This window comes from Pipistrellus kuhlii, unplaced genomic scaffold, assembly GCF_014108245.1.
Source record: "Pipistrellus kuhlii isolate mPipKuh1 unplaced genomic scaffold, mPipKuh1.p scaffold_m20_p_1, whole genome shotgun sequence".
Classification (NCBI taxonomy): domain Eukaryota; kingdom Metazoa; phylum Chordata; class Mammalia; order Chiroptera; family Vespertilionidae; genus Pipistrellus; species Pipistrellus kuhlii.
In genome coordinates, this window is record NW_023425404.1 from 177,642,569 (window position 1) to 177,670,188 (window position 27,620).

Here is a 27,620-nt window from a genome sequence, read left to right on the forward strand (position 1 = left end):
GGAAGCATTTTAATCCCTCTGTTGTAAAATTCTTGTGATTTTGATGCAAAAAATTCGGTCAATGCATTTTTGAGGCATTCTTCATTATTAAATTTTTTTCCAAGAAGAAAGTTTTGCAAAGAACGAAACAAATGGTAATCGGAAGGGGCAATATCAGGAGAATATGCAGGTTGAGGGAGAACTTCCCATTCCAACTGGCGCAGTTTTTCAGCAGTGATTCTTGCAGTATGCGGTCGTGCATTATCGTGGTGAAGAATTACGCCCTTCCGATTAATCAGCGCGGGTTCTTTTTCTCTTAAAGCTTGGGCTAACCTTTCCAATTGGGCACTATACACTGCACTTGTAATGGTTTGGTTAGATGGTAAAAGTTCATAATGAAGAATTCCTTTAAAATTCCACCAAACACACAACATCACTTTTTTCGCATGCAAGTCAGGTTTTGGCGTGGGCTGCGGAGCCTCATTTTTGTCCAACCATTGAGGCCGCCTTTTCAAACTAACATACAGCACCCATTTTTCATCTCCAGTAACAATTTGCTCTAAAAACGCCAAACGGTTTTGACGAGAGAGGAGCAAACTGCAAATTGTGACTCTTTGATTACGGTTGTTGTCGGTCAACTCATGAGGAACCCATTTTCCAAACTTTTGGACTTTGCCAAGTGATTGGAAATTGTTTTTTGTGAACAATTTAAAGTTGTCGCAAGCTCTTGTTGGGTAATTTGAGGATTTTGCACCAAAAGAGCTTGAAGAGCTTCTTGATCAAAATTGGACACACGGCCTCGACCACTCTTGTCATCTAACGAAAAATTTCCCTCACGAAATTTCTCAAACCAACGCTGGCATTTTCTGGTGCTAACTGCATCTTGACCAAGAGCACTACAGATGTTTTTTGCAGCCTCACTTGCTTTTCTTCCTAATTGGAACTCGTAAAGCATGCAGTGCCGAATATGCTCTTCATCCGCCATCTTCTTAGCCCTAGTTTTGCAACAAAAACCAAACCAAACACAAACTGTTTCAAGCAAAACTTGTTAATTGCACTTCACACGTTCTGTAGATACCACGTGTTTGAAGGTTATGTCAATACAAGTCAACGCCAAGCAAGATTTTAAATGAATGTTAAAAAACGACATTAATTATTACTAGACCCGAGAGAGAGAGAGAGAGAGAGAGAGAGAGAGAGAGAGAGAGAGAGAGAGAGATATGTGTGTGTGTGTGTGTGTGTGTCTGTCTGTCTGTATATATATATATATATATATATATATATATATATATATATATATAATGAAGACAGTGTTCTCACTACACAAGAAGCCAAGTCTCAGGCAAATCAATGGGTATTTTTGTTGACCATGGTGTTTACCAATTGGTCAAATCTCAGGAAAGTAAATAAAACCATGGTATATGAGACACTAGTTAACATACTGGTGGTGTATTATAACTTAGAAAGAACTCATTTCCCCAGCCCTCGTATACCCTCAAAGAGCAGTAGTCTGGCTATTTCCTTTTCCAGCTACATTCTCCCCCTTGGTGAAGCACGTTCCTTTCTGTTTATCACAACACTTCCATGTCATGAATCTCAAATGTCTATCCAGGCCATGGAGACAGAAAGTAAATTAGTGGTTTCCAGAGGCTGAAGGGAGAGGAAATGAGGAGTGAGTGCTAATGGGTACAGATTTCTTTCTTGGGTGATGAACATGTTTTAAAATTAGGTAGTGATAATGGCTGTACAACTGTGTGAATATCCTGAAAACCACTGAACGGTATACACCTTAAACGAGTGAATTCTGTGCCCTAGACGGTCTGGCTCAGTGGACAGATTGTCAGCCTGAGGATTGAAGGGTTCCAGATTCAATTTTGGTCAAGGGCACATGCCTGGGTTGTGGGCTTGATCCCCAGGAGGGGGCATGAAGGAGGCAGCCGATCAATGACTCTCACCATTGATGTTTCTATCTCCCTCTGCCTGACTTTCTGAAATCAATAATATATATACAAATAGTGAATTTTATAGTATGCAAATTTTATGGTACATAAATTACATCTCAATTACTAAGATGAAATATATATGAAATTCTAGCCCTGGATAAGTAGTTATAATGGCCAGTTGGACATCTCTTCCTGGCCAAAAGGAAACGTTTGTTCTTATCATTAACTCTAGATCTTCCTCTTAACTTTTGTGTTTCATTTAATGACACCCAGATGTCCCCAATTACCCAGGATAATCAAGATTAGAGATGGTCTGTCAATAAGTATGATCAATTCCTAGTTGAAACACTAAAGAATGATACAAGGCTGCTGTACAGAAAAGGGCAGTTACTGTGGTTCATGGAGGGGGCGGATTGAGGAAGGCTACTTGAAAGCCATTGTCATTTGGAAACTTCTAAGATCTTTGTGAAAATGTTGTCAGGACTGGCTTAGGATGGAAGTTGGCAAACCACAGCCTGCTGGCTAAATCTCGCCCTCCTTTTGTTTTGGTAAATAAAGTTTTATTGGGACACAGACATGCTCATATGTTTATGTACTGCCTATGGCTTCTCAGAGTTGAAAGGTTGCAACAGAGACCATATGGCCCACAAAGTCCAAAGCCTAAAATATTATTTATCTGGCCCCTTAGACAATGTTTGCTGACTGAAGGCCTAGGACAGTGGCCCGCAAACTCATTAGTCAATAGAGCCAAATATTAACAGTACAACGATTGAAATTTCTTTTGAGAGCCAAAGTTTTTAAACTTAAACTTCTTCTAACACCACTTCTTCAAAATAGACTCGCCCAGGCTGTGGTATTTTGTGGAAGAGCCACACTCAAGAGGCCAAAGAGCCGCATGTGGCTCTTGAGCCGCAGTTTGCCGATCACGGGGCTAGGACATTGTTTGACTGCCGTGGCCTAAAGAGTTCTCCATCCTAATTTATTCTCTCCTCATCTGGATCCTAGGGGCAGGACCATAGGAGAATGGGTCTATGAGTAAATGATGTTGAGACATCACTTTTATTCCTAGTTTTGGTTTCATCAATAGCTGGTCACCGACACTGTCTATTTTCTTTGTAAGATAATCTGAAAATCCTTATCATTTACCTGGATTATTAAGAAGCTCCAAACTATTTCACTTTTCTCTAAGCAGGAACATAAACCTGGTTGTGATAAACATTCGTGGGCAAATAAAAGGCATTATGAGCTCTGTCCTGTGTGCTCTCCCCTAAATGTGTTATGAGACCATTCACAATGCTAAAATACTTCAGCACACACCAGATGCCAAGTGTGCGAGTTATTTGTCATTTACGGCCTGGCAGTGGTGGTTAACATCTGAAGCCCTGTATTCAGGAATATGCTCGCCAGAGGTCGTCAGTTAGTATTTCAATATCTGCAACTGAGAGTTCACCTCTTGAGAGGGTTCAACTTTCACCCTCTCGGATAGGAACTCCAGGGTTTGCTAATTAGCATAAGGGATATTAGAAATCATTTTCACTGATGAAATGGCAATGGGGCTTATGGTAGGTGACTGGCAAGAAGTAATGGACAGGTTATTTCTGCCCTTCCATGATCAGGGCACAACTGCACTGAGCCCAGCAGCTTGTTGCCCTGTGGAGTATTATTTTTCTAGTTCTTCTAGCTCGGTAGTCGGCAAACTCAGTAGTTATCAGAGCCAAATATCAACCGTACAACAATTGGAATTTCTTTTGAGAGCCAAATTTTTTAAACTTAAACTTCTTCTAACACCACTTCTTCAAAATAGACTCGCCCAGGCTGTGGTATTTTGTGGAAGAGCCAGACTCAAGGTGCCAAAGAGCCGCATGTGGCTCGCGAGCCACAGTTTGCCAACCACTGTTCTAGCTGATTTTGGGAGAACACGAAACCTAAAGCTGAAGAGGTTCCCTGAGTCCTCCCGGAGGCCCAAAAGGACAGAGCGAGGACATCATCAGGCTCCAGGAATGAGCTGTATAACTGAGCCCAGTGGGTAGTACCCATGCGAGTGGGCGGCAGGACTCTGAGAACTTTGTGGCAACATCACTCTCGGTAAGGAAGTTTACACAGGCGGAAACCTACAGCCCTCCCTCATCTCTAATAGCCAAATTGCCTTAGGTCAGCTCACCTCAATTCCAGAAAAACTGCTGCAACAAAATCTCTCTTCTCTGCCCCTGCTCTGCCTTCAACCAGCAACGCAACGCCAAGAAGTCGAGTATTTGAACTGATACTATTAAAAATATTTACGGACAACTTATAAATTTCAGAAGGACTCTATTTTTACACCTGTTTAGAGAGTAAAAATGGGCGCTATACTATCCAGCCCTACTTTAACTTCCAATTGTACACATCTCTAATCTCTTTACTTCTACCTCTTACAGGTCTACGTCTCCCCTAAACCAAATCCAACACGAGAGGTCTTTTTTGTTTATTTTGGTGGACCTTTATCTACTCTGGGTGTTATTATGACAGGAGAGACGCAATCATTTTTTTTAAGACTCTCTCCTTTCGTCTGAAATCATCAGAAACTGTGCGTTCTGAACACACAGCTGTTTCTGAGCAGTGACGGATGGCATCCACCCGGACCACAGCCGTGGTGCACACCCTGCTTCCCAGGACAGCCTCTGCCCTGCCTGGGCGCCCAGAGGCAGTCCCACTTCAGAATCTCTCCGGATTCATGGTCAAGACCATTGATCCGCGGCTTTGATGCTGGGGAGACTCCGCCCGCAGAAACAAGGAGGCTTCTTCAGTGACTCCCAGGAGAGGAAGGGGGCGTATAAAGGAGCTGGGAATAAGTTAGTTTTTTCACAAGTAAATGCAATCATTACCTAACATGCTCCCAGAACGATGCTATGGATTGGGGTAGCAGCATCACAGTTCCAAAAATAACTTTACAACAGAAGATGTGATTACTATCCTTCAGAAAATAAATAATCCATTTATTTTATTCCTGGTCAGTGAAGGCCCAGGAAATGAATTCAGCTAATAAGAACTACTTAAATGATGATGTAAAACAGCATCTCAAGTAAGGGAAAGGTGAACTAGACTGACCTCGTGCAAGGGGCGGGGGGGGGGGGGGGACCTTCCAAATGTATCTGAATGGTTTTAGGCATGATGGGATAAGAGCATATGCAAATGTCCAGCATCAGAAATGAATCTGCATGGTCAGGATGGGCATCTGGGTGGCCGGGCCAAGAGGCCACGTGGAGGACTAACGAGGGTGGGAGGGATGGGATTATGAGGTGGGAAGAGCTGTGCCCTGTCCCTCCGTCCCTTTGTGGGTGTCCTCACTCCCTCTGTTGGGCTTCCTCACTTCCTGCTCTGTAGAGTAAGGCTGGACAAAATGATCCCAATACTTTGTTCTCAAACACCAGGCTGATGACAGAGAAAAATGAGGACAAGGTAGCCAGTATTTTTCATCAATCTAAATTTATTAGATGTAAAGGACTGCCTTCATTTTCCAAATTTAGCTTTCCTTGGGATTAAACTGTCTTTCATTTTTATGAAACAGTGATGCCATGGATGGATTTCTTTTTAATGGCTTCATTTGGCAAAACAAGAATTTGGTAACACAGCCAAAACCAGTTTGGCTCAGTAGATAGAGGGTCAGCCTGCAGATTGAAAGGTCCCAGGTTCGATTCCGGTCAAGGGCATGTACCTTGGTGGTGGGCACATCCCCAGTAGGGGGTGTGCAAGAGGCAGCTGATGGATGATTCTCTCTCATCGATGTTTCTAACTCTCTATCCCTCTCTCTTCCTCTCTGTAAAAAAAATCAATACAAATAAAAAAATAAAAACAAGAATTTGGTAACACAGTTTTAAAAAGTGCTGGTCAGCAAAGGCCCAGGAACAACAACTCTGGAAGAGAGGTTCCTAATCCGTTTGTAACATGCCTGGCCCCAGGTGTCTGCCAGGCGTTTTTCTGAAACATAGAAGGAACCATTTGTTTTCTAGCTTAGAAGCACCTTTGCACAGCATCAGCGGCCCCTCAGAATCCCGTGCTCTCTCTCTGCCTCCTCAGCTTTCAGCACACCCTGACGCCTGCCTCACCAGACTTTCCATCAGAGGCTCCTAAACCATCCCACCTCTCTGCCTTTGCTTACGCTGGCTCCTCTGCCCAGGAGGCCCTGCCTCCAACTCCTGTTTGTTTCTCGATGTCTAATGTCACTTTTTACTCCGAAACTTTCCTTAACGTGCCCTGCTCTTTCCGAAGAATTAAATGGCTGCCTCTTCTCTGTTTCTGCAATACTTTTATGTGCTGCTTCTATTGCACTTAATGGAATAGTGCAATGTTTGTCATCGTCTCCTCTGGGGCTGTGACCAACAAGCACCTTGCTTGGTTTATTGTCCTCAAATATTTACCGAAGTTACATATACTGTCCGGTGTTGATGTAAGAGGAACAATGCTTGATTTAAGCCCGTCTGATAAGTAAATGGCTACTTCTATGGACTGAGTCGCTGAGATTCAGGGAGGCCCCCTCCCACCCTCACATTCCTTCTGCCCTGGCTCCCTTGCGCTTCAAATTCCACCCTGAAAGGTCTGTGCCTTTGCTTAAAGCTCGCGATGTAAAGAATGTATCATCCTTTCTTGAGCTCAGATTTTGACGGAGGAAAGGAAGGAGAGAGTACGTGGTGGATATAAATGAGGTGGGAAAGGGCCACCAAGAAGAAAAGAGGGCAGCAAGGAGAACGCCTTTCTCACCCTCAGAGTCCTTGGGTTGCTGAGCTATTCGGGAGTTCAAGAGACATGGATTTTAAAAGCCACCTGTTTGTAATCTCTCAAGATGTTTAGGCTCGTAACCGATGGGATCGGTTAGGGCAGGATCAGAGAACTCACAGCCTATAGAACCGTCTTCCTACTGTAGGAATGGGCAATGAAGTTCAGGTGCCTGATGTGAGAGGAAATACCCCATTCCAGGGAGAAGGAGAGAAAGGGTGGGTGGATGGGGCTGGGCTAGGGGGTCGGACTCAACCCCAAGGGCTGTGAGTCCAGGTGATGTCAGTTTAGGATGTTGGCTGGGGTGGAAGGCAGGAAGGACATGGGTCTGTCTGCAGGGGGGGAATGATGAGCTCTGGTGGAAGTCAGGGCCTGCACTCGGTTTTCCAAGACAAGAGTAGGCAAACCCCAAGAAGGAGTCTCAACCCCTCCTCCCGTTCCCCCCTCCTTGCCAGGGACCGCTCCCTCTGCGCCCCTAGCTGCCCAGACCCTGCAGCCCGTTGGGGCCTCCGCCCTGGGACCTTGGGAAACTTTCTCAGACTTGCTCGTTGCTGGGACTGGATGCATCAGGCTCCGCGGAGGGTCCCGGCGGCCGAGGGTGCAGAGCCGGAGCGCGGGCGTGTGGGTGTGTGCATGAGCGTGGACCCGAGCGACACACACTCACACACACACACTCACACGCCCGCACCCACGCAGGGCCCTCGGCCGCCCCGCCCGCGCCGCCCAGCTGGACTTCACCCTCCAGCCCGGCTCCTCCGGTCCCGCGCGCGGCGGCCAGTCCCCGCCGCAGGTTTCCCCCAGCACGGCGAGCGGGCTTGGGAGGCAGGACCGGGGAGGGTCGCCCCACCACCCGCCGTCCCCGCCCGGGGAAGGGCGCCGGGGGCTCTTACCGCTCTGGCGGCCGAGTGCGGCGGGAGCGCCCGGCGGTCCGGACCCGCCCCGCCACGTCGGCAGGGCTGGCGGGGACGCGGCCGGAGGGCGGGCCGGAGGGGGACCCGGCCGAGCTGCCCGCCCCGCCCCGCCCCGCGGTCCGCCCAGGGCGGGCCCCGCCCCCTGTGCCCGCCCCAACCCCGGAGCGCTGGGGGCTAAAAGGCGCGCCCCTGGCCGGGCTGGGGGGGTCCCCGCTGCACCTCCCACCTGCTTGGGAAACTTTGCTTTTCCAGCTCTGTCCCTGCGGGGGGCGGGGGGGGGTGGTGGTGGGGGGGGGAGGAAGAGAAATAGTGGGTGGGGGGGCAGGCGCCAGATCTCTTTCCTTCCTTCCTTCCTTCCTTCCTTCCTTCCTTCCTTCCTTCCTTCCTTCCTTCCTTCCTTCCTCTTTCTTTCTCTTTTCTTTCTTTCTTCTTTCTTTCTTTCTTTCTTTCTTTCTTTCTTTCTTCTTCTTTCTTTCTTTCTTTCTTCCTCTCTCTCTCTCTCTCTCTCTCTCTCTCTCTCTCTCTCTCTCTCATTTCTTTCTTTCCTTCCTTTTCTTTTCTTTCTTTCTTTCTTTCTTTCTTTCTTTCTTTCTTTCTTTCTTTCAAAGAACTGTATGTGTGCCTCAGTAACCTCAGCTCTGCTACTTTCTAGCTTTTTTTTTTTTTTTTTAATATATCTTATTGATTTTTTACAGAGAGGAAGAGAGAGGGATAGAGAGTTAGAAACATCGATGAGAGAGAATTATCGATCAACTGCCTCCTGTACACCCCCTCCTACTGGGGGTGTGCCCACAACCAAGGTACATGCCCTTGACTGGAATAGAACCTGGGACCTTTCAGTCCGCAGGCTGTCGCTCTATCCACTGAGCCAAACCGGTTTCGGCTCCTTCTTTCTTTTTAATTTTTTAAAAGTTTCTTTATTGATTAAGGTATTACATATTGTGTCCTTATTCTCCCATTATCCCCCACCTCCCATTCATGCGCCACCCCCTATGTTTTCTGTGTCCATATGCATGCATATAAGTCCTTTGAAAGGTGACCAGATGTCCCGCGGGATGCGGACAATTTGTTAAAAATCGGGACTGTCCCGCCAAAAGTGGGACGTCTGGTCACCTTACCTTTGGTTGATCTCTCCTTTCCAAAGTGCCCTGAAAAGCCCGCAGACAGTCATGCCGGAAAGGGGTCCCTCAAGTTCAGCAAGAGTCTGCGATTTGCAGAAGGCACGTTAAACAGTGTTCTCTTATCCCGTTTGTGGCAGTGTAATCTGATTTAAAAACCAATGGGTTAAACAGATTGAAGCACTTTCTGGAAAGTCAATTTGGAAATGTGGACCAAAATTCAAGTGAATGAGCTTTGGGCCGGGAGTTCCATGTCTGTGAATGTGTCCTAAGTAAACAGTCAAATAAGCAATTTTATGTTCACTGTAGTTGTTGATGCCAGGGGAAACAGGAAACAGCCTGCCCCACGATAAAGGGTTGGTGAAGTAAACCACAGTAATGTCAAGCAGTCAGGGACAGCACTGTAGCCATTAAAAACTATATCTGTACATCCAATTTGTTGACGTGAAAAGAAGGCCATAGCCAAATATTAAGTGGAGGGCAGGGGAAGCCCAGGAGAGGGCATGTATATTTATATGCATGTATATTTATATGTCAGGGAAATGATAGTTTTAAAAACAGTGATTCTTCCTGAGCTCTGCAATTGTGAGTGTTAGCAAATGGTGTTTCAGGTGTGATAGGTGTCCTTTGGTGTCCCCCCCACAAACACATCCCTGCCTGGGGGACAGCCTGAACCTGGAAGAAGCCGCATGGGTGCAGGGCAGGCTCCTCCCTGGCACCAGGCACCTGAGCATGGCTTTCCCCGTGTGCAAGCCCTGGCATCCTGGTGCCTGGGGGAGGGTAACAGGGGAAGTGAGAGAGCTCTGTGGACACCCCGCATTCTCACCGCACCTCCGTCCCTGTCACCCCAGCTCCCAGGTAGCCAGCAAGAGGTTGCACCCTCCCCTGCCTGTCCTCCCCGCCCCGCTGGATGTTGCAGGAAGTTGGTTGCTGCCACCCACCCCCAGTTCCCTGTCCCAGCTCAGGATCAGGAGATCGGAGCTGCCACTAGTGGCTGCTGGTTGCTGTCTATGGGGCTATTAGTCAGGGCTATTGCTCTTCGGACACCCCGCATTCTCACCGCACCTCTGTCCCTGTCACCCCACCCCCCACTGCCATCACCTGCAGGGTGATCGGCAGGGCAATTGGCTCCACTCGCACCTGCCTTGGCCTGGTGCCACCTGCTCACCTGCTCCACCATCCTGCTAAAGTCTCGCTCTTGTCGGGGCCCATTGGGGCCCACAGCACCTCCACTGCTGCCTGCTGCCAGCACCACATTGCCAACACCCGAAGTGTTCCACACCGCCCACTGGTGGTCAGCACATGTCATAGCGAGTGGTCCAGCTCCTGGTCAAACTTCCGGTTGAGGGGACAATTTGCATATTAGGCTTTTATTATATAGGACTAGAGGCCTGGTGCACAAATTAGTGGGGTCCCTCAGACTGGCCTGCGGAATTGGACTGAAACTGCCTCTCCAACATCCCCTGAGGGGTCCTGGATTGTGAGAAGATACAGGCCAGGCCAAGGGACCCCACCAGTGCACGATGGGGGCCAGGGAGGGATGTGGGAGGTTGGTCAAACAGGGAAGGACTGTGGGAGGGCCCCAGGGAGTTTCTGGCCTGTCTTGCTCAGTCCTGATTGGCCAGACCCCAGCAGCAAGCTCATCTGCTGGTCAGAGCATTTCCCCCCTGGTGGTCAGTGCATGTCATAGCGAGCGTTTGAGGGGCCTTAACATATCATTAGCATATTACATCAACTGGATGAATGGACACTTAGCATATTAGGCTTTTATTATATAGGATATTACATTTTTTATAACTTCATGTTTATTCATGTAGCTCTAGTCCATTATTTCAAAGTCTTTATAGAATTCCACTGTGTGACTATGCCACAATTTATCCATTCCCCAATAAATGGACATTTAATGTGTTTCATGCTTCACTATTACATATAGTGTTGCAATGGCCAGCCATCTTTGTCTATGTTTTTTGTATCTCAGACTGGACATGGAGTAGCCAGGTCACCTTTACTAACATTGTGAAATTGTCCTCCAGTGTGGTTCTATTAGTCATCCGGCAAAACTTGTATTCTGTGCCTAGACCTATTCTACATGCTGGGAATACAATAAGGAGCAATGCAAAGCCCTGCCCTCTGAGAACTTACAGTCTATTGAAGGAGAGAAGGGCCCTATCCAGTGGTGGAATAAAGCAGGATATAGAGTCTACAGGGACTACAGAATGATGAGTAAGAGCAAATGTGGTCAGGGACCATCTTGGGTGTTTCATGTCAGAGAGATACTGAGGACTGAGAAGGACACTGGGAAGAAATACCAGTGATTTTGCAGGAAATTTGGGAAAGAGGTGTGTGGGAGTAGAGGAGAGATTGGGTACCAGTAGCCACGTAGGAAAGTTTTCATAATCTTTTAACTGTGTTAAATGCTGCTGATAGTACAGCTAAGAGCAAAATTGAGAAATGACCCTTGGACTTGGCAATGTGGAGATCATTATTGATCTTGAAAAGAGCCATTTCTTTGGAATGATGGAGAAGGAAATGTAATTGGAAAGGGGTTGAGAGAATGGGAAGAAAATAATGAGAGACAGTGAGTAAAACAACTCTTTCAAGGAGTTCTGGTGTAAAGAGAGAATAAGAGAGGAAGATGTTCTAGGTTCAAAGGAAGAATGTATTTTCAAATATGGGGAAATTGTAGCATTATATGCTAATTGGAATTATACACTGGAAGAGACAGATGGTGATGCAGTAGACAGGCTAATAGCAAGAGTGATTTGCTTGCGTAGATAAGCCAGAGTGCTCGAATGGGAAGGAATTGGCTCTTGACACAGAGAGTTTATTCAGGAGTACAGGGAGAACAGGTTCAGATAGGCTAATAGAGTTTTGCTGGGAGGATGTGGCTAAGATCACCCACACCCTTACATTCCCAATTACTATGTATGAAGCAAAAGCTGGACGATGAAGAAGGCTGATAGGGAGAAAACAAGTTTGTTTGAAATACGGTGTTAGCTGAGAGCTCTACAGATACCTCAGGCAGCCAGGAAGATGAACAAATGGGTTCTAGAGCAAATTAAGCCTGAAACATCACTGGAGGCAAAAAATGAAAAAGCTTACTTTGGGCACATCTTACTTCCCAGACCATCATGCTGGGAAAATAGAAAACAGCAGGAAAAAAAGGAAGACCAAATAGGAGATGGAGTGACTCCATGAAAGAAGTCATAGGCATGAGTCTACAGGAGCTGAGCAGGGCTGCTGAGAACAGAACATTGTGGACACCACTCAGTCATAGTATTGCCATAGAGTTGGAGTCAGAGCCGACTGAATAGCATGTAATACACATATGGAAATGCGCTTCTGGTTGCAGCTATTTTCTTTGTAAAAATTGAAACATCATCAGCTCAGAGTGAGAAAGGGAGGAAGATGTTAAAAGTGTAAAAGAGAGAAAGATGTGTAAAATAGGAGACTGGGAGAGTCAATGGGCTAGGGAAGGGGAGTAGAACAAGTAATATTGCTGCTCCCTCTTGAGGTGGGGACCCAGGCATGAATTTTAAGTGTGATAGTCATCATGGGTGTGTGTGTATTCTCTCTAACTACATTTAGCTGCTCAGGCTCAATGTAGTCCAGTGGTAAGTTGGATTTAACCTGGATTGAGGTAAGAAGAATAAGGTAGCTGTGGTGAATGCAGAGGGATGGTTGAAAGTATGGGTCATAATCTTTCAGTCCAGTGCAGTGGAGCTAGGGAATTGTTGGCATCAGAGGGAAACAGTTGGAGGTGGTAGTTGGAAAGTGGGAGTCTGGCTATTGAGATCATCGAGAGGGTAGAGCCATTGGTAATAATGATATCCTATCTAATAAAAGAGTAATATGCAAATTAACCATCACTCTGCTGCACCACAAGCCACGCCCACTAGCCAATCAGGAGCAAGTATGCAAATTAACTCCAACCAAGATAGCTGTGGCCACGGAGCAAGCAGGAAGCTTGGGTTTCCCCGGCAATGGAGGAAGCCTAGCTTTTTCCACACCCTGGCAGGTTCAGGCCTCCACTCAAAGCTACAAAGTTTCAATTATAGAGGATAAATAAATCCCAACAAAAATGGCAGCAGCCACAGAGTTGGAGAGAGCATGAGGCTTGAGTTTCCCCCAGCAATGGAGGAAGCCTAGCTTTTTCCACACCCTGGCAGGCACAGGCCTCCACTCAAAGCTACAAAGTTTCAACTATAGAAGATAAATAAATCCCAACAAAAATGGCTGTGGCCATGGAGCGAGAAGGAGGCTTGGCTCCACTCCAGGCTACAAAGTTTCAATTATAGGAGATAAATAAATCCCAGATACCAGTGCCTCTGCTTGGGTCACTGGGAGATGTGGCTGGCCTGCAAACCACTACAGGCCCCTTTCTCAGGTTGCCCCATGCCCCAAGGGAACCCCTACCCTGATCCGACACCCTTCAGGGCAAACCAGCCTGCACCAGGCCTCTATCCTATCTAATAAAAGAGTAATATACAAATTGACTGTCACTCCAACACATAAGATGGCTGCCCCCATGTGGTCAAGGATCCTGCCCCCTTGTGGACAAAAGATGGCTGCCACAAGATGGCTAGCAGAGGAGGCAGTTGGGAGGGACCAGGCCTGCAAGGGAGGGCAGTTGGTGGCAATAAGCCTTCAGGAGTGTGCACTTAGGGGTGACCAAGATGTAGAGGAGATAAGTTGGGGGCAACTGGGCCTGCAGAGAGGGCAGTTGGGGGGTACCCAGGCCTACAGGGGAGTGCAGTTGGGGGTACCAGGCCTGCAGGGGAGGGCAGTTAGGGGCAAACAGACTGGCAAGGAAGCAGTTAGGCATCAATCAGGGGGTGATCAGGCTGACAGGTAGAAGCAATTAGGGGCAATTAGGAAGGCAGGCAGGTGAGCATTTGGGAGCCAGCAGTCCTGGATTATGAGAGGACAGTCGGACATCCCTCGAGGCCCAGATTAGGGTGGGCTGAAGGACACCCTCCCTCCCCCGTGTACCCGGCCTCTAGTCTAGGTTATAATAGGGGACAGCATGACTGAAGTAGGTTGCAGGAAAAAGTCATTAGGAAAGAAACTATCAAAGAACTAAGAAGCCATGGGAATGAAGGACTTTCTACATAACTATTGAAGTCACTAGAATTCTGGTTGAGATGGTGTTGGACTTAGACAGTGAGCAGTGTAAAAGAAGACTGAGGGAATGATGAGGCTCTGGGGAGGAATGACTCAGGAAGGTTAAGTTTCAAGGTTGGAGGAAGGAACAGTGATCTGGAAGTAGCAGCTGAGAACTGAAGATACCTGTCTCACCTCCAGGCCCTGAGGTGTGAAGGATGCTGTTGAAAAAATAGGGACCACTAGAGGGCAGTGTGTTCAGGACAGAGTTTAGGCCTCAGAGTGCACTGATGCTCACCGTGTTGGAGTGAAATCACCTGAAGAGCTTTTAAAATAATTCGGATGCCTGGCCCCATCCCACACAATTGAAATGGGAATCTCTGGACATGTTGGGCAGCTGTTTCCTCACATTCTGATCAACATCTGATATTATTAGATATTTTAATTTTTGTCCATTTCAGGGGTGTACAATGGTGTTTCCTGGTTGTCTTAATTTGTACTTCCCATACCCCAATGAGGATGTTTTCCTTATCATATGTTTGAGCTATTTCCATTTCCTTTTCTGTTACCCATCTGTTTATATTCTTTGCTAATCCTCTCATTGGGCTTGTTAGTCATTTTCTTATTGATTTGTAGAAATTCTTCATATATATTGTATATTAATCCTTTATGGCTATATGTATTACAAATATCTTTTCCAAACTGTGACTTGTCTTTTTTTTTTTTTTTTTATGCAGCAGAACATTTTGGTTTTAATATCAACATTTAATATCTAAATTATCCATGTAATTTGTCTTGTATATTTTGAGTGATATCTACAATGTCCTGTCCTGTCTCTTATAATTTTGGAAGCCGAAGTCCCAAACCAAGGTGTTGGCAGGGCCACTAGATTCTGGGGGTCCTACGCATTTCTCTACTTTTGGCTGCAAAACTCTAATTTCTGCCTGTTTTCAGAATGGCCTGCTGCTCTCTCCCTCTCTCCCTGTATCTTCTGAATGAGTCTTATAAGAACATGTGTTGTCTTCTAAGGCACCATGGTGTAATGCTGAAGCATACAGACCCAGTGGATAGATTGCATCTGGGCTCAAGCCTCCAACTCACCCCTGGCCAGTGGTGCATCCTTGGACAGTTAACTAACTGCTTCTCCACTTCCACCTTAAGCAGAGATAATGATGGTTCTTATCTCATAGTTAGATCACCTATGCAAATGACTTAAAGACAAGGTTTTCTTTTTATTTAAAAATTTTTTAAAAAAATATATTTTTATTGACTTTTTTTTACAGAGAGGAAGGGAGAGAGATAGAGAGCTAGAAACATCTATGAGAGAGAAACACACTGACCAACTGCCTCTTGCACACCCCCTACCGGGGATGTGCCCACAACCAATGTACATGCCCCTGACCGGAATTGAACCTGGGACCCTTCAGTCCGTAGACCGACACTCTACCACTGAGTCAAACCAGTTTCAGCACAGACAAGGTTTTATAGAAATGCTGTCACACTCTCCATATTGTTTTGTACTTAATTCTTTTTTAAAAGTATTTCCTAAAGTCTTTCCACCACAGCATGCAAAAGGTAAAGCTTGCATAGAAGTCATTTGTATAATGACTTCTCTTCTGTATCAGTCACTGTTTCAGCCACGTTATTTTCATTATCTCCCCTACAAATCACAAGTTCTCACATTTTGTGGATGAATAAAAAGTTTCTCTGTGAGGTTAAGCAACTTGTGCAGCCAGGGCCACACAGCTCATACCCGTCATTGTGAACATGGTCAGCCCAGTACTGTCTGATTGTTGGCCGTGCTCTCTTCCACATTTCCTGATTTTTGTCATCTTCTGAAAGATACTTCTCAGAATTACAACAGCTGCAACAAGAATAGTCTCCTTGTTCCCCCAAACCAGCATTATTATGCAATACCCTAACAAGCATTTGCTAAAGTCACTGTGAGATGTGACCATATCTGCAGTGGTGTGTGTGTGTGTGTGTGTGTGTGTGTGTGTGTGTGTGCTCACAAAGACATTAGTCCAGTGTTGCTTGAATTTTCCTCAAAGCCACACCTGGCCCCTCTCCCCTCTCCCTTTTTCCAAATCTGGCTTCCCCGCGTCACAGACGGGCACTGCTCTCTCACTGTCTCCTTTGGCTGGCCATCTATTGTATTTACTGGTCCTCCTTAGGCCTGAGAAGACTTCCTCTTATGTTTGATGAGTAAGAATGAATGGTAAGAAGCTGGTCTTTTCCTTCCTCCTGAAAGCGGAAGTGATTCTTACCAGATATTCAACTCTGTCATGGGTCAAACTGTAGGGTCTTACCTTGCTTTTTTGCAACAATGAATTAATGCTTGCTTTCTGTAACAATGAAGACTGGAATTAATTATAGAATGGTTATTTTACACGTATGTTCAGTTCTTTACAGAACCTCAAGTAAGTGGAAAGTGTTAGGAAAAGGGAAGTCTGGCTGTCTGAAGTCTCTGATAATCCAGACACCCTCTTTTTGTATCAACCCTCATTTATACTGAAAAATAGAGTGAAGGAATAAAATGGAATCACTATGATCAAGCTGCTAAATTACTGAAATCAAGTATGTTGAGGCATTGAAGAAATGATGCGATTCTTGTTTGAACTAGCCTGAGAACTTTGAACTTTTCTTTCTTCTTTGGAACACTTCTGGGTTTTTCTAAACTCTAAGACCCTTTAATAAATTTTATCAATTATTTCCAGCCAAAGCCTCCAGACTTCTTTTTGAGTACACTTGACAATATCATTCTAAAATTATTCTAGAGGTAAACAAGGCACTCTCCTTGTCTCACAATCATATCAAAATTACAACTGAACTACAGAACCATCATTCAGAATCACCTGAAATCTGGCTGAATGGAAGCCCTAAAACTATGGAATTAAAGAAGAAGCCATGTTGAGACTGGTAGGAAGGGTGGAGATGTAGAGTGGGCTGGTCCAACACCCATGTGTGGTGAATAAAAATTGGGAGAAATATCTTAGCTGTGGAAGTCGCCCCTGAGGAGCGAGGCAGGCTCCCCAGCCCACGATTCCAGTGGAGGTTGAGGCTGAGGGAAACAGAAGACTGCTGGAGTCCCAGGAAGTTCCTCTTAAAGGGCCCATGCACAAACTTACTTGAACTCACTCCCTCTGAGTTCCAGCACTGGGGCAGCAACTTGAAAAGCACCTGAGACATACGGGGAAACTGAATTGTTTCAGCACCAGGGTGAAAGCTGGGTGTCAGCTTTCTCCTAGATAGATGTACTTGTAGAGGCCATTTTTTTCTTTGGTAAGACCTCCCCTCACAGAGCTGGCACTCTGGCATCATATCTGAAATTCCATCAATCTAGCTAACACTGTTTGCCCTACCCTGGTGAGTCCCTGAGACTCTTCTCCACCCAAGCTGAGCCCATCCAAGCTATTTCCAGTGATTTTAGCATACAAATGAGGGGAGAAGGGGAGGCAGGAAGAGATTAGCCAAAAAATCTTATATGTATACTAGAGCAGCGTTTTTCAACCGCTGTTCCGCGGCACACTAGTGTGCCGCGAGATGTTGCCTGGTGTGCCGTAGGTGCAGACAAGACAAGAATTTTATAATTTTTCACTATTTTGTTTACTTAATATTTCATAATAAAGTAATTATAAAATACTTTCTTTGTGTTTATTTGATTCCTATTCAAGAGAATTACTTTATATATAGTCAATATAGGCACAGAGTTAAATTTTTTAACATTTTCTAATGGTGGTGTGCCTCGTGATTTTTTTCATGAAACAAGTGTGCCTTTGCCCAAAAAAGGTTGAAAAACACTGTACTAGAGGCCTGTGCATGACATTCGTGCACTCAGTGAGTGTGTGTGTGTGTGGGGGGGGGAGGGGGGCCCTCAGCCTGGCCTTTGCCCTCTCACAGTCTGGAAGCCCTTGGGGGATGTCCTGCTGACAGCTTAAGTCTGATCCCTGTGGGGAACAGGCCTGAGCCACAGTTGGACAGCCTTAGTGCTGCTGCAGAGGGAGGCCACTGCACTCGCCAGCCATCAGCCCATCTTGTGGTTGAGTGGCACTCTCCCTGTGGGAGCACGCTGACCACCAGGGGGCAGCTCCTGTGTTGTGCATCTGCCCCTGGTGGTCAGGGCACATTATAGCAACTGGTCATTCTGCCGTTTGGTCTATTTGCATATTACCCTTTTATTGTATAAGATATCCATTACCTATGGACACAGACAATAGGGTGGCAAAGGCTTGGGGTGGGGTGGGAAGTGGGTGGAAGAGGGCAAAGGGGGAATAAAAGAGGGACATCTTTAATACTCTCAACAACAAAGATTAAAAAACAAACCAACTGAACAAACTAAAAAAAAACCACAAAGTGATACAAAGCAAGGACCTACAACCAAGATTACTCTACCTAGCAAAACTATCACTTAGAACTAAAGGACAGATAAAGAGCTTCCCAGACCAAAAAAAAAAAAAAAAAAAAAGCTAAAGGTTCATCATCACCAAACCAGTATTATATGCAATGTTAAGGGTATTCTAGAAGAAGAAGAAGAAGAAGAAGAAGAAGAAGAAGAAGAAGAAGAAGAAGAAGAAGAAGAAGAAGAAGAAGAAGGAGGAGGAGGAGGAGGAGGAGGAGGAGAGGAAGAAGATATATGAACAATAAGATAGCAATAAATACCATCAACAACTGACTCTAAAAAACTAAATGAGCAAGCAGAACCTAAACAGACTCATAGATATAGAGAACATTTTGATGGTTGCCAGATGGGAAGGGGTTTGGAGGGGTGAGTGAAAAAGTTGAGGGGATTAAGAAGTGCAAATTGGTTGTTACAGAATAGCTATGGGGTGTAATGCATAGCATAGGGAATATAATAATAATATTCTAATAACTATGAATGGTGTCAGATGGGTGTGAAATTTATCAGGATGACTACTTAGTAAGTTATGTAATGTCTAATAACTGGAGTGTACACCTGACACTAATATACTATTGTATGTCAACTGCAATTGAAAAGTAAAAAGAATTAAAAAAAAAAAATTATTCTAAATGTCCTTTAGAAAAGGGATTAATTAGCCCTGCAGGGTCTCAGTGTTATTTATTATTCTAGGATCTAGAATTAAAAGCCTCTAATAATACTAAATGTTGGTCAGAATGTGAGGAAACAGGATGCAATTCCCTTCAGGTGTGGCTATTTTTGTATCAACTACTAAGCTTTTCTTGAAAATTGATTTTTTTAAAAAATGTCAGATTTAAGCTTATTTTATTTTAAAGTATATTATCTACCTAGGATAGTGCTCCAAAACTGCTTGATAACCGTAGTTGCAATTACTTTGGAAAAGTTAAGTATAGTGATAATAGAAAACAGGCCAAGTTCAATAACTTTCCACTCTGGTGACAATTTCATATCCAGGCTACAGCTCTTACAAATAAATATTACCTAAAAAAAACAGTTTTCTTCACACTGAAGCGGCCAAAACTTCTTGCTCAAATGAATTAAAATTTCAGTGACTTTTTTAGTCTGAAGCCCATAAAAACCTGCTGAGTCATATGCTTTGCACCGTGACCCTTGAAAGGGAAACGCACACGTAAGAGCAATTCCAGGAAGGTCCACCAGATGGCACAGCACTGTCTGTGCAGTACTGCTTTACGTAAACTAAGGACTTCCACTTCCTCAAGCACTTACTTTTCTGCCTTTAAGACGCTGTTTTCTTCTGAGAAAGAAATCTGGGTAAGTAAGCAGGCTTTTGTAGCTTTTTCAAATTATGGCATAATTACTTCAAATAAGCAAGAAAATGCTAACGATTGTCTAAGAATAGGTAACGTTTCTTTGACATTTTTGCAAGATGATTTTAAGTGTGTGTGTGTGTGTGTGTGTGTGTGTGTGTGTGTGTTTAATGTTGCAAATGTCCTTTGAAATAGATAAGAAAGGTAAAGATAGGACTATCTCCCAAAGGTACAAAAATAGCACGGGTAGCCATAGTTAAGGGAAAAACTAACCGATGGTATTTATTTTTTCTGTTTTTGTCTACTACATTTTCTCTTTTCACCTTTTTCTAGTTCTTTGTTTTCAGTAACATTTATAGTATTGTACTTTATGCCACTGCTACGGCACCTATTACATATTATGTATTTTTATAGCAGGCATGAGTGCTTTATGTCCCCTGTCACATGATTCTTTAATTGCTTATTTGTATCTGTCACTAATTTCTAAGCATTTGGAAAGCAGGGACTATGCCAGTGCTAGTCATCTTTCTTTTCCCAGCACCTAACGCCCAGCGAAGTCCTGGCACATACTGCACTCTGAATAAATAGTTATTAAACGAAGGAAGTGGCAGGGACTGACCGAGGACTGGCCTTTCTCTATGTCTCTCACCCAAACTTTGACAAATAAAGCAGCGTTTCTCTTGCTCACTTGTTGACTGGATTATGGAATCACTCTTACCTCAATGTTTTTCTTATCTCCCCTTTCTTGTAGTCTTCTTTTTCATAGATCCTATCCACTTTGGTGTTTTTCTTTTAAAAAAATTTTTTAAAAATATATATATTATTGATTTTTCACAGAGAGGAAGGGAGAGGGATAGAGAGTTAGAAACATCGATGAGAAAGAATCATCGATCAGCTGCCTCTTGCACACCTCCTATCGGGGATGTGCCCACAACCAATGTACATGCCCTTAACCGGAATCGAAGCTGGGACCTTTCAGTCCGCAGGCCGATGCTCTACTGAGCCAAACCGGTTTTGGCTGGTGTTTTTCTTGAAATAGAGCTTCTTCCATCTGTCTTTTTCCTCTCTCTTTTCATTCGATGCATTAAAGAAAAAGAAAAAAACAACTTTTCCTCCTACTTTTTACCTCCTGGAGAAAAGGAAGTGAACTCTGTAATCATGTGCTCTCATCTCCCGTTTTCCACCCCTTTATTTTTTCTTAAATATAAAATCTCCTGGCTGGCTTGTTAAATGTATACACTGGAACTGCTTGAGGGTATAAAGGCCCCTGAAGGAATATTGCCTTTGAGGGGCAGGGTGCTGTAAGGGCAGCTGGTCAATTTTCTCACGTGGTGGCTAAGTTTCAGGCCCCTGAACACAGGCACCAGACATGGACCTCTAGGCAGGCTCTCATTCATAAACGTCAATTATCGAGTATCGTGCGGAAGGAGTTCTTTCTTTATACAAAGAGTACAAGCATGTTTATTTAAATATAAACTATTTTTACATTAGCTTTACTTTAAGACAAACCTTTTGTGATCAATAAAAGATGTTCAAAATTAGAAATTTTGGAAATATACAAAGCATAGGAAAGAAAATTAACTTTAGGATTCAGAAGTCCAGAGATAACTACTATTAGAATTTGATATATTTCTTCCCATTCTTTTTGCCCCTGGGCTTTGCGTATGTCAGGTTTTCCTCGTGTTTTGCAAAATTAGAGTCCTAGCACATATACAATTTTGTATTCTTATATTCACCTAACATTATATTGTAGACATTATTTTTTCCCAAAAGTGCAATATTTGAGACAGCATGGGTGGGGCGACCAGGCCGGTGAGGGTGCAGTTAGGAGTGACCAGGCTGGCAGAGGGGTCAGTTGGGGACAACCAGGCCAGCAGGAGGCAGTAAGGGTTGACCAGGCTGGGGGGGGAGGGGAGAGGGCAGTTAGGAGCGATCTGGCCTACAGGAAGGGGGAAGTTGGGGCAACCTGGCCAGCAGCAGGGAGCACTTAGGGGTGATCAGGTTGGCACTCAGAGGCAGTGAGGGGTGATCAGACTGGCAGTGGGGGGACAGTTAGGGATGACCAGGCAGGCAGGCAGGTGAGCAATCAGGAGCCAGTGGTCCAGGATTGTGAGAGGGATGTCCCAGATTGGAGAGGGTGCAGGCTGGGCTGAGGGGACTATTCCTCCCTCCCCCTCCCGCCCATGCACAAATATTGTGTTTGTACACATTAAAAGGGAATTAATTAAAGGAAATATTTTAATATTGCTATTTGCCCTTTCTCTATAATAGAAGTGTCAAAGATTAAAGATTAGTAAAATGTACATGAACATCTTCCTCCTGTCAGAGTCTGGGGCACATCGTGGGACCCAGATTCAAGTCCCTGCTCACCCACGTGCACCTTGAAATCACATGAGACCCAGACCCGGCCAGCCCCACCCCCATTAGGCTAGATCCAGACCTGCCTGGCCCCACCCCCGTTGAGCCCTGCTGGGCTGGGAGCGCAGTGTCAGGTCCCCCAGCCCCATGCTGGCAGGGGGTGCAGCCTCAGGTCCCCCGGTGCACCCTCAGGTCTCCCAGCCCAGTGCCAGGATGGGGAGGCATGGCCTGAGGTCCCCCTTCAAGCCCCGCTGGGCAGGGGTGCAATCTCTGGTCCCCCACCCCAGTCCAGCACCACACAGCCTTAGGTCACTGCTGATCGTTCATTACGGCTTGTTACAGGAACCCCATCTCCACTGGGGGTGCAGCCATCTTGTGATGGCATGATGGAGTGAGGGTCAATTTGCATATTACTTCTTGATTATATAGGATACACACACACACACACACACACACACACACACACACATATATACACACACATATATATATGATTTTTTTTAATCCTCATCTGAGGACAAGTTCATTAATTTTTTTAGAGAGGGGGAAGGGAGAAAAAGAGAGAAACATTGATTGATTGCCTACTGTATGCACCCTGACCAAGGATCCAACCCACCACCTTGGTATGTGCCCTGACTGGGAATCGAACCCACAACCTTTCAGTATAAGGGACGATGTTCCAACCAACTGAACCACACTGGCAAGGGCAGGGTAAGAATATTTTAAATAAATTTTATTATATATGATCAAATTGCCCTTCAGAAAGGTAGTACTAATTTTTCATTTCTGCCAGTAAGTAGTAAATGAGAGCTCTTTGTTCTGCCTCCCTCTTCCACTTGCAAGGACTCTTGTGATTACATTGGGCCCATCCAAATAATCCAGGATATTTTTCCTATTTTAAGATCAGCTGATTAGCAACCTTAATTCCAGCTGGAATGCTAATTCCCTTTTTCCATGTAACAGCATATTCGCAAGTTCTGGAATTAGGAAGTGAACATTGCTGTGAAGCTATTATTCTGTCTAACATAGTCCAATCTGCTTGTGAATTTCGGAGATTCCTCTTGGTTTCACTTCCCTAAGAACTTTCCTTCTCGCTTTTACATGTGTGTGCCTTTTCTTTCATCATTTTGGGGATTTGGTAAGGGGAGGAGGCTGGAGCATGTGTACACCATCCAGTTGACTCTCATAATTCTAATTCAAAATGTGGTTTTCTTTTTAATATGTTTTTTTAAAAGTTGATTTCAGAGAGATAGGAAGAGGGAGAGAGTGGAAGAAGTGGAATTGCTGGATCATGGCTGCACCAATTTACTAGTACATTCCCACCAAGAGTGCTCAAGGGGCCCCTTCTCTCCACATCCTTGCCACCATTTGTGATCTCTTGTTTTTTTTTTTTTTATATCAGCCTTTCTCATAGGTGTAAGATGATATCTTATTGCAGTTTTAATTTGCACTTCCCTTGATGGTTAGTCATATTGAACATCTTTTCATGTACTTGTTGGAGGTAGTTTGTATGCTTTCTTTGAAAAAAAAAAAAAAAAGTCTGGTTAGGTCTCCTGCCCATTTTTAAATTAAATTATTTGTTTTATTTTAACTTTTTTTGCTGTTGAGTTAGATGAGTTCCGTATATATTTTGGATATTAACTCCTTATCAGATATTTTGGTTCATAAATGTTTTCTCCCAATGTGTAGGCTGACATTTCATGTTGTTGACTGTTTCTTTTGCTGTGCAGAAGCCTTTTCATTTGATATAGCCCCACTTATTAAAAAATTTCCCTTTTGTTGGCAGATCCAAAAAATTACTTCCAAGACCAATGTCAGGTTTTCTTCTAGAAGAACCTAACATTGTGTTTCCTTGCAGGAGTTTTTATTTGTTTATTTGTTTTAGTTCTTAAAAGTTAAGTTTTTAATTTATTTGGAGTAAATTTTTGTGAGTGGGATAAGATAGGGGTCAAATTTCATTCTTTAGCATGTACATATACAGTTTTTCCAACACCAGTTATTGAAGAGACTGCCATTTCCCCATTAAGTATTTTTTACTCCCTTGTCAAATATTAGTTTGTGCCTGGATTTCTTTTTGGGCTCTCACTCCTGTTCCATTGGTCTGTGCGTCTGTTTTTAACATTATACTGTGTTGATTATTATAGCTTTGTAATGTAGTTTGAAACCAGGAAGTATGATGCCTTCAGCTTTGTTCTATCTCAGAATTGCTTGGCTATTTAGAGTCTTTTGTGGTCCCATATGAGTTTTTAAATTTTTTTCCTATTTCTGTGACACATATCATTGAAATTTTGATAGCTATTGCATTGCATGTATAGATAGCTTTCGGTAGTATGGACATTTTAGCAATATTGTTTCTTCTGATCCATGAATGCAGGATATCTTATCATTTATTTGTCTTCAATTTCTTTCATCAATGTCTTATCTTTTCAGTGTATAGGTCTTTTACCTTCCTGGTGAAATTTATTCTGAGATATTTTATTCTTTTGATGAAATTGTAAATGAAATTATTTTGCTTATTTATTTTCCAGGTAGTTTATTGTTAGTATATAAAAACCGAATTGATTTTGTATCCTGCTACTTGACTGAATTTGTTTATTGTTTTTTTTTGTGTGTGGAATCTTTAGGATTCTCTACATATAAGTTCATATCATCTACAAACAGAGATAATTTGACTTTTTCCTTCCCAATTTGGATGTTTTTTATTTCTTTTTATTGCCTAATTACTCTGGCTAGGACTCCCAGTATATTATGTTGACTAGAAGTAGTATGAGTATTTTTTGCCCAGCTTTTAAAAAAAGCTAATTATACTTTAAAAAAAAATTTTTAATGGCATATGGTTAAAAGTCCCTTACCCACTTCCCTTACAGCCTCTCCCAATTGAGCACCAAAATACCCATGAAAACACATAAACACTTGAAAACTCACCTTGCCAACTAAAACTAAGAAAGATAGAAAATTAATGGCAGGATCCAAAAGCATCTACATTCATGAAAAAGTAACTGAGGTGTATTAAGAAAAATTCAGTATATTCAAGTTTTGTCTCAGGAAAACAGACTCCATGACAAATGGTATGAACACATTTTGTCCCTTTGTGTTTGTCTCTCATTCAAATACCAAGGATGAGTAGCAACCAGGTCATTACCCAATGGCACTGATGTGAGTGGATCAGCCACTACCTTCTGCCAGCCACTATCCTACACTTCTTCATTACACAATGACTGTGTTTAGTAAGTAGAGGTTTGAGAGCAATTACCCACTCTTTATATATTTTAATGTATATTATATTTCTAGGATTTGGATGCATATCAAGATGCTCTGAAGAACAGCAAAGGCCCTTCGGGGGATCCCACTTCAACATCATGACCAAGGACAAAGAACCCATGGTTAGGAGCTTTTACTTTGTTTGCTTGATAACCTTAATAGTTGGAACCACAATCCAGTTCTCTGCTGGGAGCAAATTTGCAGTAAATAAGTCAAACAAAGGCCTTACTCATGTTCCAAAAGACCTGCCACCCCAAACCATAGACTTAGATCTGTCTCAAAACTACATATCCAAGCTTCACCTCTCCGACATCAGCTTTCTTTCGGGGCTCAGAGTTCTGAGGCTTTCTCATAATAGACTCCGGTACCTCAATATTAGTATTTTCAAGTTCAACCAGGATTTGGAATATTTGGATTTGTCGCACAATCAGCTGCAGAAGATATCCTGCCATGCTATCACCAGCCTCAAGCATTTAGACCTCTCATTCAATGACTTCAGTGCCCTGCCCATCTGTGAGGAATTTGGCAACATGACTCAACTGAATTTCTTGGGATTAAGTGCTAAACATTTACAGCCATTAGATCTGCTACCGATTGCTCACTTGCATATAAGTGGCATCCTTCTGGAGTTGGAAGGTTATTATGTGAAAGAACATGAGACAGAAAGTCTTCAAATTCTGAATACAAAAACACTTCACCTCGTTTTTCACCCAAATAATTTCTTCTCTGTCCAAACAAACATATCAGTTAGTAATCTAGGGTGTTTACAACTGAGTAATGTTAAACTGAGGGATGGGAACTGTCACATTTTAATTACATTTTTATCAGAACTAACTAGAGGTCCAAACCTACTAAATATTACCCTCAACAATGTGGAAACAACTTGGAAATGTTTGGTTAGAGTTTTACAATTCCTTTGGCCCAAACCTGTAGAATTTCTCAATATCTACAATTTAACAGTAGTTGAAAATATCGGTAAAGAAGATTTTACGTATTCTGAAACATCTTTGAAAGGGCTGAAAGTTGAACATGTTACAAACAGAGTTTTTCTTTTTTCACAGACAGTATTATACACTGTGCTTGCTGAGATGAACATTATGATGTTAACTATATCAGATACGCCTTTTATACACATGCTTTGTCCTCAAGCAACAAGCACATTTAAGTTTTTAAACTTTACCCAGAATGTTTTTACAGATAGTATTTTCCAAGAATGCTCCACTTTAGTTAGATTGGAGACACTGATCTTACAAAAGAATAAATTAAAAGACCTTTTCAAAGTAGGTCTCATGACTAAGGATATGCCATCTTTGAAAATGCTGGATGTGAGCGGGAATTCCTTGGAATATGATGGACGCGACAGAAATTGCACTTGGGCTGAGAGTATAGGGGTGTTAAATTTGTCTTCAAATATACTCACTGATGCTGTTTTCAGATGTCTACCTCCCAGGCTCAAGGTTCTTGACCTTCACAGTAATAGAATAACAAGCATCCCTGAAAATGTCCTCGGTCTGGAAGCTTTGCAAGAACTCAATGTTGCTTCCAATTCTTTAGCTCACCTTCCTGAATGCGATTCCCTCAGCAGCCTCTCTGTACTGGTCACTGACTATAATTCCATTTCCAACCCATCAGCTCATTTCTTCCAGAGCTGCCAGAAGATCAGGTCCATCAGCGCAGGAAACAACCCATTCCAATGCACATGTGAGCTAAGGGAATTTATCCAAAGTATAGGCCAAGTTTCCAGTGAAGTGGTAGAGGGCTGGCCTGACTCATATAAGTGTGACTATCCAGACAGCCATAAGGGAACCCTACTGAAGGACTTCCATGTGTCTCCATTATCCTGCAACATAGTTCTGCTGATTGTCACCATTGGGGTCACTGGGCTGGTGTTGGCTGTCACTGTGACTGCCCTCTGCATCTATTTCGACCTGCCCTGGTATCTCAGGATGGTGTGTCAGTGGACCCAGACACGGCACAGGGCCAGGAACATACCTTTACACGAACTCCAAAGAACTCTTCAGTTCCATGCCTTTATTTCGTACAGTGAACACGATTCTGCCTGGGTGAAGAATGAACTGGTGCCTTGCCTAGAGAAAGAAGATATACGGATTTGTCTCCATGAGAGAAACTTTGTTCCTGGCAAGAGCATTGTGGAAAATATCATCAACTGCATTGAGAAAAGTTATAAGTCCATCTTTGTTTTGTCCCCCAACTTTGTTCAGAGTGAGTGGTGCCACTATGAACTCTACTTTGCCCACCACAATCTCTTTCATGAAGGATCTGATAACTTAATTCTGATCTTGCTGGACCCCATTCCACAGAACAGCATTCCTAGCAAGTATCACAAGCTGAAGGCCCTCATGGCACAACGGACTTATTTGGAATGGCCGAAGGAGAGGAGCAAACATGGACTTTTTTGGGCTAACATTAGAGCTGCTTTTAATGTGAAATTAACATTAATCACTGAAAACAAGGATGTGAAAACTTAAAAA

General features: G+C 43.7%; 2 protein-coding genes across 4 annotated transcripts in view; one reads left to right on the forward strand and one right to left on the reverse strand.

Moving 5' to 3' along the window:
- Positions 1–7,686, reverse strand: part of FAM114A1 (family with sequence similarity 114 member A1) — a 60,055-nt gene extending 52,369 nt beyond the window's left edge. For both annotated transcript variants that reach the window (XM_036418596.2, XM_036418577.2), the window contains exon 1: positions 7,562–7,686. The gene's annotated coding sequence lies outside the window, so the exon portion shown is untranslated. The remainder of the gene's footprint in view (positions 1–7,561) is intronic.
- Positions 7,687–19,381: 11,695 nt separating this feature from the next.
- On the forward strand, positions 19,382–27,620 carry TLR6 (toll like receptor 6). Of its 2 annotated transcripts, XM_045573399.1 has the most exons (3): positions 19,476–19,513; positions 24,735–24,935; positions 25,159–27,620. In XM_045573399.1, the coding sequence occupies exons 2-3, from the start codon at positions 24,926–24,928 to the stop codon at positions 27,615–27,617; spliced, it is 2,469 nt and encodes an 822-aa protein (XP_045429355.1). In that variant the 5' UTR covers positions 19,476–19,513; positions 24,735–24,925; the 3' UTR covers positions 27,618–27,620. The 2 variants fall into 2 exon arrangements, with proteins under 2 accessions (XP_036274512.1, XP_045429355.1); XM_036418619.2 differs by lacking the exon at positions 24,735–24,935 and having other exon boundaries at positions 19,382–19,513.